The sequence below is a fragment of the Lithobates pipiens genome, unplaced genomic scaffold (assembly GCF_037356315.1).
Source record: "Lithobates pipiens isolate NorthernLeopardFrog02 unplaced genomic scaffold, aLitPip1_a1.2 Scaffold_19, whole genome shotgun sequence".
Classification (NCBI taxonomy): domain Eukaryota; kingdom Metazoa; phylum Chordata; class Amphibia; order Anura; family Ranidae; genus Lithobates; species Lithobates pipiens.
Window position 1 is genome coordinate 234,104,501 of NW_027507764.1, and position 14,825 is coordinate 234,119,325.

Below are 14,825 nucleotides of genomic sequence, written 5' to 3' on the forward strand. Positions count from 1 at the left end.
TCTCCAAATACGTTCAGAATTGACCCAGGGGCACTAACTTTGGTGGAATTTGGTAGAAGGACTATTGAGTCATCCCTGGCATTGCCTTAAATAAAGTTTTCCTTTGAAGAATTACCCACCCTAGTTTTAGCTATTCATTGTATCACTGTATTCATTGTATCACTGGTATGCTGCCATGGAGGCACCAGGAAAACTGAAAATTGTTTCATACTTACCGTAATTTTCCTTTCCTGGTGCCTATCCATGGCAGCATACATAGGTATTTGATATAATTGGAGAATGCTAGGGGGATATGGGTTTCCTTTTTATAAGCTAGTAACTATCCTGAGGGGAGGACTCTGGGGCGAAGCTATCACTGGTATGCTGCCATGGATAGGCACCAGGAAAGGAAAATTACGGTAAGTATGAAACAATTTTCCGTTTTTCACTCACTCCAAGTGATAAAATTGCATGTCTCCAATTAAACATGCCATTATTAAACAGGTTTTAGGGTACAGAAAGCCTTGCAAAATTCTATATTTATTGACCAGTTATACATTAGATTCCTTCTAGGATGCTATTTTCCCTAACTGTCTAATTTTATTGGAATAGTATACATTATTGTTTAACTGGTAAAGTTGCCTGAACATTTTTAAGCTTTTTTTTTTTATATCCTTCTGGTGGTAAGAAGCTTCCTGCATATTCTAAATATCACATCAGAAGTGACAGATATGCCAAGATCAAGTCAGCTGAAAAGCTGTTCAATATCAAGTGCAAGGGCAGGGCTTAACAAAATTACACATTGAGCCTTTTTTCGCTGTGCCCTTTTTATTTCCATAAATCTACCTGTGTGTGTACATTTGTTAATTTCCATCATTCTGATGAGCTAATTTACAAATATTTAGCTTAAAGCAAAGGCAGAGCTATTGCTCACATCAAGCAATCAGAACAGACTCACTCTCCCATAGAATAAAACTGGATTTGTAGCAATGTTCAACTGCATCTCTCCTGCTTAAGCTTTTTTTTTACTCCAGTCTGAAAAAAACTAGTCTGCCACTAATGAGTTAAATTACAATAATTGGTAATTGACCTAGGCAGGTACCCTAAGTACTAAAACTTAAACTTGAGTGAGCCTGCATGAAGCATTCCTAGTGTGCTTTTTTTTGTAGTCTGAAATCATGGAATTAGGTGACCCAGCAGCAACTGAAACAGCAGGCCAGCATAAGAAAGATGAGTTGTCTGATAAGTGTCAAAAACTCTTTTTGGAGTTCTTGGAAGAGTAAGTTGTATAATTCAGGAAATGAGCTCAAGTGTTTTTCTGCCTAGAGTGATTATTTTTAACAAACCATACTAGAGCAATGTCAAGTTGGTTGACCAGTAACAGTGCAAAACACTCAAATTCTCAAAAGACACATTGCATTAAAAGAAAGCAGGCACATAACTATGTATGTGTCTAAATGTAAATGTACCATGTCTGATGAAAAATTCTATATAATAGTTGGCAGCCGAAAATGCAGGCACAGGAGTCATAAACTTAGAATTAAGACTTCAAAATCTCTCTTGCCCTAGGTATGTATAGTATTCTCTTAGTGCTTTGCCTAAAATCTTCTTCTGTGTGATGTGATAACTCTCAATTCGATTTTAATGCCTGACTTTTTTTTACCCCCCCCCCCCTTTATTTATTTATTTTGGACTATATAAAACTAACTAGAGCTGATTGATTTAATTTTATTGGAGCTTCTGCCTTTTGTATGCATTGGACTGACTATAAGATCTAAACTTTTTAGTGTCAACTATGTAGCTAAAGGGCCTTTCTGACTTGTATTGTATAAATTATTTAGGTTTGTTCCTCTAATACACAGTTTTGGTAGATCTAAAGAAGTTTGTACAAATCGGATTGTATGGTGTATGGTCAGTCAAGCAGCAGACTGTGGAGGAGATTTACTAAAACTGATGCACACATAATCTGGTGCAGCTATGCATAGTAACCGATCAGCTTCTAATTTCAATATAACCCTATAATAATGTATTGGGACTGTTCTCACAGAAAAGTTGCTGCTTGTAGTATTTGTTGCATGGGGTGGGGTGTTTTTAATTTTGAGCATGTTTCATTCTTAAAAAGAAAAAGTGGACTACGTCCAATGTTGATGTGTTTGCATGCAATTAACAGCACAAATGATATCAGTTTTCAGTCATTTTAGGTGACTTTTGCCATCGCTTTTAAAAGGATACATTCAATGCTTTGCAAATAATCACAATATACTCCAGAATGTTATGAGAGAAAAAAAAACAATACCTATACCCTGGAAGAGACGTGTATGATTTCAGGGGCAGATGAAGATACGTTTTTCTTTTAGGCACTGTCCCACTATATGGGAATCTGTATACGTTTAATAGATTTAAGAAGATATTTCAAGTTTTTAGATTTATTAGTTTAGTTTAATACCAGGCTTACAGGTGTAAACAGAGGTTGCTGGCTTGGCACCATGCCCAATTTTATATATTGCCAAGGTACTGTATATGCTTGGTACACTTTTTAGCATCCTGAATAAGGATGAGCCGAACACAAACAACCCCCCCCCCCCCCCCCCGTGTTAGGTTTGCACCAGAACATCTGAACAGGCAACAAAATTGGAAAAACACACAAACGCCGTTTAGTCTATGGGACACGAACAAGAAAAATAAAAAAAAATCTAATTTTAAAGGCTTATATGCAAGTTATTGTCATAAAGTGTTTGGGTTTGCAAAAACATTTTTTTTAAATGGAAGTTTTTTTCCCGGGAGCAGTGATATTTTTACGCTAATGCTTAACCACTTCAGCCCCGGACCAATAAACACCTTAAGGACCAGAGGTCTTTTTACAATTTCGCACTGCGCTGCTTTAACTGGTAATTGCGCAGTCATGCAATATTGCACCCAAACGAAATTTGCGCCCTTTTCTTCCCACAAATAGAGCTTTCTTTTGATGGTATTTGATTGCCTCTGCGATTCTTATTTTTTGCGATATAAATGGAAAAAGAGCGAAAATTTTGAAAAAAAAAATATTTTCTTCTTTTTGTTTATAAGAAAAATCGAATAAACTAAATTTTTGTCATACATTGAGGGCAAAATTTATTCAGCCACATGTCTTTAGTAAAAAAAATGTCAATAAGCGTAAATTTTTTGGTTTGCGCAAAAGTTATAGCGTCTACAAACTAGAGTACACTTTCTGGAATTTACACAGCTTTTAATTTATGACTGCCTATCTCATTTCTTAAGGTGCTAAAATGGCAGGGCAGTACAAACCCCCCCCCCCCAAATGACCCCATTTTGGAAAGTAAACACCCCAAGGAAACTGCTGATGGGTATGTTGAGCCCATTGAATATTTATTTTTTTTGTCCCAAGGGATTGAATAATGACAAAAAATAAAAAAAATAATTTTTTTTACAAAAAGTTGTCACTAAATGATATATTGCTCACACATGCCATGGTTATATGTGGAATTGCACCCCAAAATATATTCAGCTACTTCTCCCGAGTATTGGGATACCACATGTGTGGGACTTTTTGGGAGTCTAGTCGCGTACGGCACCCCAAAATCCAATCACCACCTTCAGGATTTCTAAGGGTGCAAATTTTTGATTTCACCCCTCACTACCTATCACAGTTTCGAAGGCCATAAAATGCCAAAATAGCACAAAACCCCCCAAAATGACCCCATTTTGGAAAGTAGACACCCCAAGATATTTACTGAGAGGCATGTTGAGTCCATGGAATATTTTATATTTTGCCACAAGTTGCGGGAATATTACAAACTTTTTTTTTTTTTTTGCACAAAGTTGTCACTAAATGATATATTGCTCACACATGCTATGGGCATATGTGAAATGACATCCCAAAATACATTCTGCTGCTTCTCCTGAGTACAGGGATACCACATATGTGGGACTTTTTTGGAGCCTAGCCGCGTACGGGACCCCGAAATCCAAGCACCGCCTTCAGGATTTCTAAGGGCATAATTTTTTTATTTTACTCCTCACTACCTATCACAGTTTTGACGGCCATAAAATGCCAAGATGGCACAAAACCCCCCCAAATGACGCCATTTTGGAAAGTAGACACCCCAAGCTATTTGCTGAGGGGCATGTTGAGACCATTGAATATTTATTTATTTTTGTTCCAAGGGATTGAATAATGACAAAAAATAAAAATATATTTTTTTTTTTTACAAAAAGTTGTCACTAAATTATATATTGCTCACACATGCCATGGTTATATGTGGAATTGCACCCCAAAATACATTTTGCTGCTTCTCCTGAGTACGGGGATACCACATGTGTCGGACTTTTGGGAGCCTAGCTGCGTACGGGGCCCCAAAAACCAATCGCCACCTTCTGGATTTCTAAGGGCGAAAATTTTTTATTTCACTCCTCACTACCTATTACAGTTTCGAAGGCCATAAAATGCCAAAATGGCACAAACCCCCCCCCAAATTACCCCATTTTGGAAAGTAGACACCCCAAGCTATTTACTGAGAGTCATGTTGTCTGAACGAAAAAAAAGAGATTGATCGGTGGGTATGCCCACCATTAGAATACCTCCCTTCATCCACCCACTTCTAATGATGGACATACATGCACCATTTATATATGCCGAAGCATGGGGGCATCCTCCCGCAAAAAAGTTATGCCGCGTACATACGTTCAAACTTTTCCACGGGCAAGCCCTCCATCGGAATTTTGACCGTATGTACGCGGCATTAGGAGCAAAATCGCTCCTCCACCCCTTATGCCCCCATGCTTCGGCATATATGCTCTTTTTTAACTGTGGTGGTGAAATCACCTCCTACAGCACTGGAGTCGCGGCTTTATGTATCGTGGGAGCAAACGCTGTTGCTGTCAAGATAAATAAATCCACCTTGCAGCTGAATGGCGTACCTGAAAACATGAAAAATGGTTAACAATAACACAGTAAACAGTAAAGTATAAAAAATTAGAGAGAAGAGAGAGAGAACAATAAAACGACAACTATTTTTGGTTTTTATATTTTATATTTTTTTGGTTTTTTTTTTTTTTTTTTTTTTTTTTTTTTTTTTTTTTTTTTTTTTTTATACACTTTTTTTTTTTTTTAACTGTAACGGTTCGGGTCTCTCAAAATGCGATGGCATCTTGGGAGACGTGGTGTGTGGTAGCGTTCAAAACACTCACCCTGACAAAGACCAGGATTGCCAGGACAGCGTGGACAATAAGAATGGGTGTCACGCCTAAATCCACGCTTGGTACAGACACGACATCTTTTTTGGGGGGTTCGTTGGGTAGGGGTACTCGGGAGGACATAAGAATAATGCCTCTCATGCAGCCGGCTTACTGCATTTGGTTGGGAATGGTGAGGTGCAGAACCCTCTGGATACAGAAGCTCTGTGACAACCTCCCTTTGGAAGAAAAGAAAGGTTAAAGTCCCGTCTGAAGTTTTGTATAGCACAAAAGCATTCAGCAAAGCCAATTGAAATAAGTAGGCAGACACTTTTTTTGTACCAGCGTCTGGCCTTACGGGAAGCTAGATACGGCGCCAACATCTGGTCATTGAGGTCCACCCCTCCCATATTTTTGTTATATTCGTGGACACAGAGGGGTTTCTCCACAATACCAGTCGCCGTAGAAATTTGGACCGTCGTGTCTGCATGAAGGGAGGTAAGAACGAAAACATTCTTATTATCCCTCCACGTCATAGCGAGCAAATTATTACACCGATAGCAGGCTCTCTCCCCCAGCCTAAGACGGGAATCTACAAGCCGCTGGGGAAAGCCCCGGCGATTAGGTCGCACGGTGCCACATGCTCCAATCTGATGATCAAATAAATGACTAAACAGTGGCACGCTGGTGTAATAGTTGTCCACATACAAGTGGTACCCCTTTCCGAATAAGGGTGACACCAATTTCCACACTATCTTGCCAGTGCTTCCTATGTAATCAGGGCAGTTCTCCGGCTCTACGTAACTATCTTTATCCTCATAAACCATAAAGCTCCATGCATAGCCTGTGGCCCTGTCACAGCACTTATAGAGCTTGACCCCGTATCTGGTACGCTTGTTGGGAATGTACTGTTTGAATGACAAGCGACCAGTAAACTTAACCAGGGACTCATCAACGCAGACAACTTTTTGGGGAGTAAACAAGTCTGCAAAACGTTGGTTGAAGTGGTTTATGAGGGGCCGAATTTTGTAGAGCCGATCGTATTCAGGGTCTCCACGTGGACGACAAAGTTCATTGTCACTGAAGTGCATGAACCGCAAGATCTGCTCGTATCGTTTCCTGGACATGGAGTTAGAGAACACGGGCATGTGGTCAGCCGGATGCGTGGACCAATAAGCCCGCATCCTCATGAATTTGTGTGCCCATGTTGAGGGAAAGGCCCAGAAAGGTCTTAAATTCGGAAACCGTAACTGGTTTCCAATCTCTGGCAAGAGACGGCAACTGGGGATTAGCGGCGTTGTGTTGACCAGCATATAAATTGGTTTGGTCCACAATAGATCTATAGAGATCTTCCGTGAAATACAGAGAATAAAAATCGAGTGGCGTAAAATCATCTGTATCCACCTGAATACCGGGTTGGGCAGTGAATGGGGGAAGTACTGGTGCTGCAGAAGTGGTGGGCACCCAATCAGGATTGGCGAATTCTGCAGGAAGGGCACTATGGGAACGACGGGCCTGTCTTCGTCTTCTTGGTGGCAGCGGGACACTACTTGTGCTTGCCACCTCGCCAGCTTGAACTGCACTTATGGGACTCGCCACGTCACCACGTGATACTGCAGTGCTGGATGTACGTCCAGGGTGTACTAGGCCGCTGGTGCTTGCCAGTTCACCAAAAGGATGAGCGGCGCTAGTACTGGCTCTATACTCCATACGAGGGACTTGCGGTTCCTGCACCTCAACAACATCAGAAAATCGGGGTCGGGTACGCCTGACGTTAGCAGGGAGCTCTTCTTCGTCGTCAGAGCTATCTGACATGGAGGCGCTGTCCTCTACAGGTTCCTATTCTGAGCCTGAATCTGACAGATCAGTGTCTTCCTCTTCACTATCTGTCATGCTCAGAAACGTGTAGGCCTCTTCACTAGTGTACCTTCGCTTTGCCATTTTGGGCTCTAATTTTAGGGGTACAGTAGTGAGACTCACAGGTAAAAAAGCACCTAGCCTGTCAGCGACTGTATAAAATGCTACAAAAAAAACTGTTAGCGATCGCAGGGATCAGGCCTGACTCTGCGAACGCTGCAGTTATGTGTGTTGTGTTTTGTAAGTGACAGTGATCGATCGATACTGCACTTGGGTGGGCTGGGCTGGGCAGAGGGGCAAAACGCAGGTGCTAGCGGGTATCTGAATTGATCCTGCTAACAATGCGTTTTTTTAGAACCCTAAATTGCTGGGCACGCTAGTATAGATCAGATATTGATCTGTTCGGATACTATACCACTAAGGGAGGTGTATGCTTTGCGCGTGGGTGTTAGTGGTACTGGCACTAACCTAGCACTGCCTGGGGCGACGCAAACCCTTTCTGACCCTAAAACCAAATTTATATCACCCGCCGGGTGATCAGGGGGTTAAACCTTTATTAGGCAATAAATGGCGGGTGCCCTGATGCTATAAAAAGCTAACTACCTAACCAGCGTCACCCGTAACACTTATACGGTGATCACTGGTGAAAGGGTTAACTAAGGGCAATCAGGGGTTAAAACCTTTATTGGGTATTTATATGGGGGTACCTGAAGCTTTATAAAAACCTGACGGGTAACCTAAATAACGAAATAACTAACTGGCTTACCAGCGTCACCAGTGACACGTATGCAGCGATCGCTGGTGAAAGGGTTAACTCTAGGGGCAATCAAGGGGTTAAAACCTTTATTAGGTTATATATTGGGGTACCTAACGCTATAAAAACCTGGCGTGGAACCTAAAAAAAAAACTAGCTTCCTAGCGGGACCAGTGACACTATTGCAGCGATCAGAAAAACGATCACTTAGTGACACTGGTAAAAGGGGGTGAAAGGGTTAACTGGGAGGGCAATCAAGGGGTTAAACCTTTATTAGGGGGGGTAGGGGGCTACCCTGGACCTAAAGGGGCCTAACACTAGCTGCCCTGACACTTTTTTTACAGTCACAACTGGCACTAAATGTAGTGATCAATAAATAAATGAACACTGCATTAGTGACACTGTGACTGGGGGGGGGGGCGGAGGGGCCGATCGGGGGGGTGACTGGGGTGAAATGTGTGCCTATGTGTCAGTGGACTGTTGGTGCACTTACTTGTATGTCTTCACTCCTCGCTGTCCGGTCAAAAAGACCGCCACGAGGAGTGTGACATCACTTCCTCCTCCTGTGTTTACATTTTCACAGGGGAGGAAGTTCGTCACTGGCCAGGAGCGATCGAGAGGGGATAGCCAGAAACCAACGGCCATCCCCTCATCGCATATCACTCCGGCAGCGAAAGGGACCGCCGTATCCAGCGGGAGGGGGTCCGATCGGACCCCCCACCCGCTGGAAGGCAGGCACGTACATCTACGTGCTTGTGCCTGCCTGTGCCATTGTGATGACGTATAATGGCAATACGGCGGTCCTTAAGTGGTTAAAGTGAAACAATAAAAATGAAATATTCCTTTAAACATCGTGCTTGGGGGTTGTCTATAGTATGCCTTTAAAGTGTTGCATTTTTCCCGTGTTTAGAACAGTATTGCAGCAAAATGACTTTTCTAAAGGAAAAATTATCATTTAAAACTGATCACGGCTGTAATGAATTGTTGGGTCTCAGTAATATGGATAAAACTCATTGAAAAAAATAAAAACAAAAATAAAATAAAATAGACATGGGGGGGGGGGGGGGGGCAGTCCATTATCAGGCCGTTTGGGTCTGGTATGAATATTAAGGGGAACCCCAAAACAGAAATTAAAAAAAGATTGCATGGGGTCCCCCCAAGATCCATACCAGATCTGATATGGAAATTAAGGGGAACCCTGCACCAATTATTTTATTTTTATTTTTTTATGGCGTAGAGGTCACCCCAAAAATCCATACCAGACCCTTATCTGAGCATGCAACCTGGCACCTGCAGGAAAAGAGGGGGAGATGAGAGAACGTCCCTCCCCCGAACTGTACCAGGGCACATGCCCTCAATGTGGGGAGGGTGCTTTGGCGTAGCCCCCCAATGCACCTTGTCCCTATAACGCTTGCCCGGGGGTTGTGGGGGTATGCAGGGGCTTATCGGAAACTGGAAGCCCCCTTTAACAAGGAGACCCCCAGATCCCGCCCCCCATATGAATTGGTAATGGGGTACATTGTACCCCTACCATTTCACAAAAAAAGTGTCAAAAGATGAGATGGCTTGGGACAAGTCCTTTATTAAAAGATAAAAAATAAAATTGTCCAAGGATGTCCATTCATTATCTTCTATCATGGCGCTGATGAGCTTCCAGATTCCGATAAGCCCCCGCATACCCCCACAACCACTGGGAAAGGATTGTGGGGATGGGGCCAAGGTGCTTTGGGGGCTACTCCAAAGCACCCTCTCCATGTTGAGGGCATGTGGCCTGGTACGGTTCGGGGGCACTCGTGTTTTTTTTTTTTTTTTTTCCCCTCGTTTTGGATTTTGGGGGGACCCCCACGCAAAGTTTAATGTTCATACCGGACTCAAAGGGCCTGGTAATGGATTGGGGGCGGGGGGACCCCGTGTGTGTGTGTTTTTTTTTTTTTGTTTTTTTTTGTTTATTTTCCCCCAATGAATTTTATCTATATTGCTGAGACCTGACCATTAATTACAGCCGCAATCGGTTTTAAATTACTTTCTCCTTCAGAAATACAATTTTGCTGTGGTACTGTTCTAAACACGGGAAAGATGTGCCACTTTACAGGCATAATATAGACACCCTCCCCAGGCATGATATTTAAAGCAATATTTCATTTTTGTTTCACTCCCAAAAATGGACGTTAAAAAAAAAAAAAAAAAAAATTATATAAATTTGCATTGATACATGTTCCCTGGGGCAGGATCCGGGTCCCCAAACACTTTTTATGATAACATGCATAATGAGTCTTTTAAAATGAGCACTTTTGATTTTTCATGTTGGTGTCCCATAGACTTTAACGGTGTTCTGGTGGCTTTCGAATTTGCCCTAAACGCCACATATTATTTGGTGTTCGCCCGAACATCCAACCAAACCAAAGTTTGGGCTGAACAGTTCGCCCATCCCTAATCCTGAATACACCCACATCCATTAGTATTGCACAGGATGTATGTGCATATCTGTGGAAGCTAAATTTAGTTGACATGTATATTTAACTATTTTATGGTATTAAAGAGACATGTACATACAGTATTTGCATAAAAATTGAAGCGCCTCAGGAAGAAGTTTTTGCTTTAGATATAAAATTGTATACATTTTTTATTTTATTCCCCCCCCCCCCCCTACAGATACAAAGGAAAAGATGGAAACAATTTGTATGTGTCTGCAGCGGAAGAGTTGATTAGACCAGAAAGAAATACTTTAGTGATAAATTTTACTGACATTGAGTATTACAATCAACAGCTTGCAACCACAATACAAGAAGAATATTACAGGTAAATTGAGCTTTGGTAATACGCATAGATGTTTAACGATAACTCACAAACTTTCTCTGCTGACTAACACATTGCATGTTCTGCAGAAGATATCTAGGGTGGGCACAGAGGGGAAAAAATTGGAAAAAAATGTAATCAAAATACTGTAATTTCTCCTTTCCTGGTAGGCTCCATGGCAGCATACGTGTGCGTTAGCACCACCTCCATACCTACCTTAAAGGACACCCATAAATCTTTGCTCTGGGCTACCAGCCGTGTTCCATAACTAGCCTACTCCAGGCATTGGGAGGGGACTCCTGCTACCATGGAGCCTATCGGGAAAGAAAAATTATGGTAAGTATTTGATAGGACATTTTCCGTTTTCCTGACAGGCTCCATGGCAGCATACGTGTGGGAAATAACTTGCCATACACACCTGGATGGGCAAATGCTGAGCAAAGAAACCAATATTATTTAACACCATCAACCAACAGTACTTGCAAACCAAACGGCTGATAAGGCAGCTGGTTCAACACAGTAGTGAGAAACAAATGTGTTGCTAGAAAACCAGAAAGCCGTTCTACAGAATATTTTGGGAGTGCCATAATGAGAAGCTGCCCAAGAGGTTGAGATACTCCGAGCTGAGTGTGCTGTCACTGTTTCTGGAGGAGCCAAGCCAATTGAATGGTCTGTACAATCCATGCAGCAATGAATCTAACTGAAGCCCGCATTCCTTTTTTGTATTTTTTTTTTTTTTGTGTGGAGAAGGATGAAAAGAAAATCTGATTGTCTAAAGGGAGCTGTGACTTCCAGGTATTGTGCCCCACATCAAGGGGATAGACATCTTGAATTTCCATTGATCTAAAGGTAGAAAGCACAATTTCTTGATTGTCATGGAAAATTGTGGTCACTTTAGGGTTTGACCCCAGCATGGGAATCAACACTCCAAAGCCATGCTGGTAGGGAAAGCTGCGTAATTAGACAGTGCTATATGGGTACCTTAAAAAATATAATAGGTGAGCATCCTAATGAGACACAATGTACAAGGATAGGGACAATTGTAGACACGCAACCACACTCACTCATGTGGAACTTTATGCACTGGTGTCTTTATTCAACTTTACTAACTATGTAACACTGCTCTGTCTGGAAAAAGTTAGAAAAGGTTTCTGATTTCGGACACTTTTTGCTGAAGTAACAGCCACCAGGAAGGTGGTCTTGAGTGTAAGATCTTTCACTGAGAGAGGCTTGTTGGGATCTGATCTGAGCTTAGAAAGAAAATCCAGAACAAGAGGGAGGTCCCACTTGGGGAACCTTGGTTTCCTCTGAGGCCTAAGCCTGATGGCACCTCTGTAGAGAACTGGCGAAAAAGGGAGTGATTGGTTCATGAAACTCCTGTGCATGCCGAGATGGCTGATACTTGTACCCAAAGTGAGTTCACTGCTAGGGACAGGTCTAGACCTTATTGTAGGAAGCTAAGAATGTCCTGGACTGCCTGAGCATTAGAAGGGTTAGGTCTGGAAGACATGTGGTCTGTGAACCTGGTCCATATATGGACATAGACCCTGTTGGTGCTTTTCCTTCTGGCATTGAGGATCGGAATGGCCTCTTCTGAACAACCTAGAGCCTTCCCCTCTCAAGAACCAAACCCTGAGATGCAGGTGAGAAGGACAGGGGTGCAGAGTTGTGCCCTGAGATAGTAGGTCCGGCCTGAGTGGCAGAGAATCGGGGAATTGAGGTCCCATAACTGAGGAGTGTTGAGAGGAAACCATGGCCTGTTGGGCCAGAAAGGAATTACCGCTATGACTTCTACCTTCTCCATTCTGAGCCTCCGGAGAAACTGGAGTATCACCAGCACCGGAGGAAAGGCGTAAGCCTTTTGGAACCTCCACTGGACCGTGAGAGCATCTAACCCATGCTCCTGAGGGTCTTGGTCAAGTACTACTTCAGGTTCCAACTTGCAGTTGCACAGGGATACCACGAGGTTGACTTCTGGAGACGTGAAAGGGAAGACAGGTGAATTTTTAAGTGCCGTTTGCCTAAGGCAAAGCGATGAAATTGTTGAAAGTCCGCTGCCACCTGAACATGGAAGTAAGCGCCTTTCAGATCGATTGACACCAACCAGTCTCCTGGATGGACCGACTGCTGGATCTTAAGTAGACTCCATCTTGAATTTTTCTTTTCGGATGAAGTGGTTGAGATGGGTCAAATCTATGACCAGTCTCCACATGCTGTTTTTCTGTACCATGAACAGAGGGGAATATAAATGGGCTAATAGAATCTTTTTTTTTTTTTTTTTTTTTTTTTTTTTTTCTGAACATGGAAGAGTCGTAGGAATGAATCTATACCTGGGGGTGCTGTTGGAGACTGTTTTGATGGTCCAGAATTCCTGGATTGAGGCTGCCCAGACATACGGAAAGCAGAGAAGATGAGCCCCCACCTGGCATGCCTAAGTGGGTCCAATCTCAAAGACTTAGTGGAATCCCGGATGCCGGAAAAGGCATCCTTTGTGGGTTTCTTAAATGAAGACTGCTTGGCTTTCCAGGATCTTATAACCTTCCAGCCAGGCCTGCAACTGTGCGCCTCTTGCTCGATTGGTATTCTGTCAGAAAAGTAAGTCTGTAAGCACCGATCCTGAGGGAGAAAACTTGATTTACCACCCTTGGCACAGGTTATGTCGCTATCAAGTTTGTTGCCGAAAAGGGATGTGTCCTCAAAGGGAATTCAACACCAAACTTGCTTTGAAGCCGGATCCGCCAACCACGGATGGAGCCATAAGGCACAAGGGGCTGTGACCGCCACCAGGTGGATGACATCAATGGAAGCCTCTGCCAGAAAGGCAGATTCCAGCCTCATTTCCTGAATAGGAAAGCTTCTGGCCACTTCACTGGAGATACCTTCCGTGGGTCCTGTCAACGCTGTCCAACCAAGATTCCAAGGCTTTAGATGCTAAGGCCAGGACCGGCTTGAAGGCCATGCCCACTGTTGGGAAAATCCACTTCATATCAACATCGATATGCCTTTCCAAGGGATCTTTGAAGGAGACCGCGTCTTCCAGAGGAAGAGTCGCATACCTAACTAGTCTTATCAGTGCTGCGTCCACTGATGACTTGAGCTGACTCAAGATGTACCTCTTCCTCCCTGACGGGATACAGCTTCAGCATTTTAGACTGCAGGGAACTCTTGTCCATTTTGCCACATTCGTCAGAGATAATGTCACCTACTTCAGTGAGGAATGGGAAAATATTGACGCTCCTTATTGAGCTGCTTAAAGAATTTCCTCTGCTGCAAAGGAGAAGTTACAGGAGCCTCCCAATTCAGAACTTCCCTTACAGCTCTCATCGATCCTCTACTTCTGATTTGCTATCTGAGGGAGGAACGAATGGGTGGCTTGGCTGGGAAGATTTCCCATGTCTAGTGGGCTTGCCCCTCTCCCACTGGATCCGGTAGTGGGCTCACAAGGCTTGCTAGCCTCTCTCCCTTGCAGGGATTCTCTCACGACTCATTTAACCAATGATTCGAGATGCTGGTCTGAAAGCCCCCCCCCCCCATCAGATGCTTTGGAGAAACAGTGGTAACAGAGACTTGCTGGCAGGGACCAGGGCCCTACACCCTCAACATTATTTCTCCGGCCCCTTGCTGGGGTGGGGGGGGGTGGTGTGGCTCTTTACTAGGGTGTCTGAACTTAGATCTGTGGTGCCTGGTTCTAGAGAGAGAGTGCCAGTGGTGGGATTTTTTTTTTTTTAGACCCTGCCCTTTCTGCGGGAACTGTGCTGTGAATCAGACCTGTAAGGGCTGTGGGAAAGAAAAGAGGGGAAAACAAATACTTCTTCTTTTTTTTTTTTTTTTTTCATGCCCTGTACAACCCCCCCCCCCTTCTCTCTACCAAACCCTCCCCTCAGCAGGCAGAACGCTGGGATAGTCCCACATTCAAACCTGCTTCGGGAGGCAGTGAATGGTCCAGGTTATCCACGGTAGATTACTGCAGGTGGGAAAACAAAGGATCATGTAGGGATTATTCCCCTGAAAGCCAGTACCTACCTGAGGTAGCCACTACAGATGCCTGGGGAAGTTTCTACACATGCCCATGATCGTTCCTGAGACTCTGCAGGATTTCCCCAGGTTTAAAAGTGGCGCCACGTGACTTCATGGCAGCGCCAGGCTCGAGACACTCATGTGCGAGCCAGGCCTTGTTTTCGTTCCGGGACTGTGCAGGCACAGAGCATACGCCGGGACCCGGAAGAGAGGTGGCTGGAGCGCAGAAGGAACCATCCGCCATGCACAG

The 14,825-nt window shown here is 43.6% G+C and overlaps 1 protein-coding gene across 1 annotated transcript in view; it reads left to right on the plus strand.

The window, feature by feature from the left end:
- Positions 1-1,157: 1,157 nt before the first annotated feature.
- The window catches only part of LOC143996626 (maternal DNA replication licensing factor mcm6), a 270,522-nt gene continuing 256,854 nt past the window's right edge, over positions 1,158-14,825 (plus strand). Inside the window, exons 1-2 of the mRNA XM_077491792.1 lie at positions 1,158-1,258; positions 10,415-10,561. Coding sequence (XP_077347918.1) covers positions 1,158-1,258; positions 10,415-10,561 — 248 coding nt within the window. The remainder of the gene's footprint in view (positions 1,259-10,414; positions 10,562-14,825) is intronic.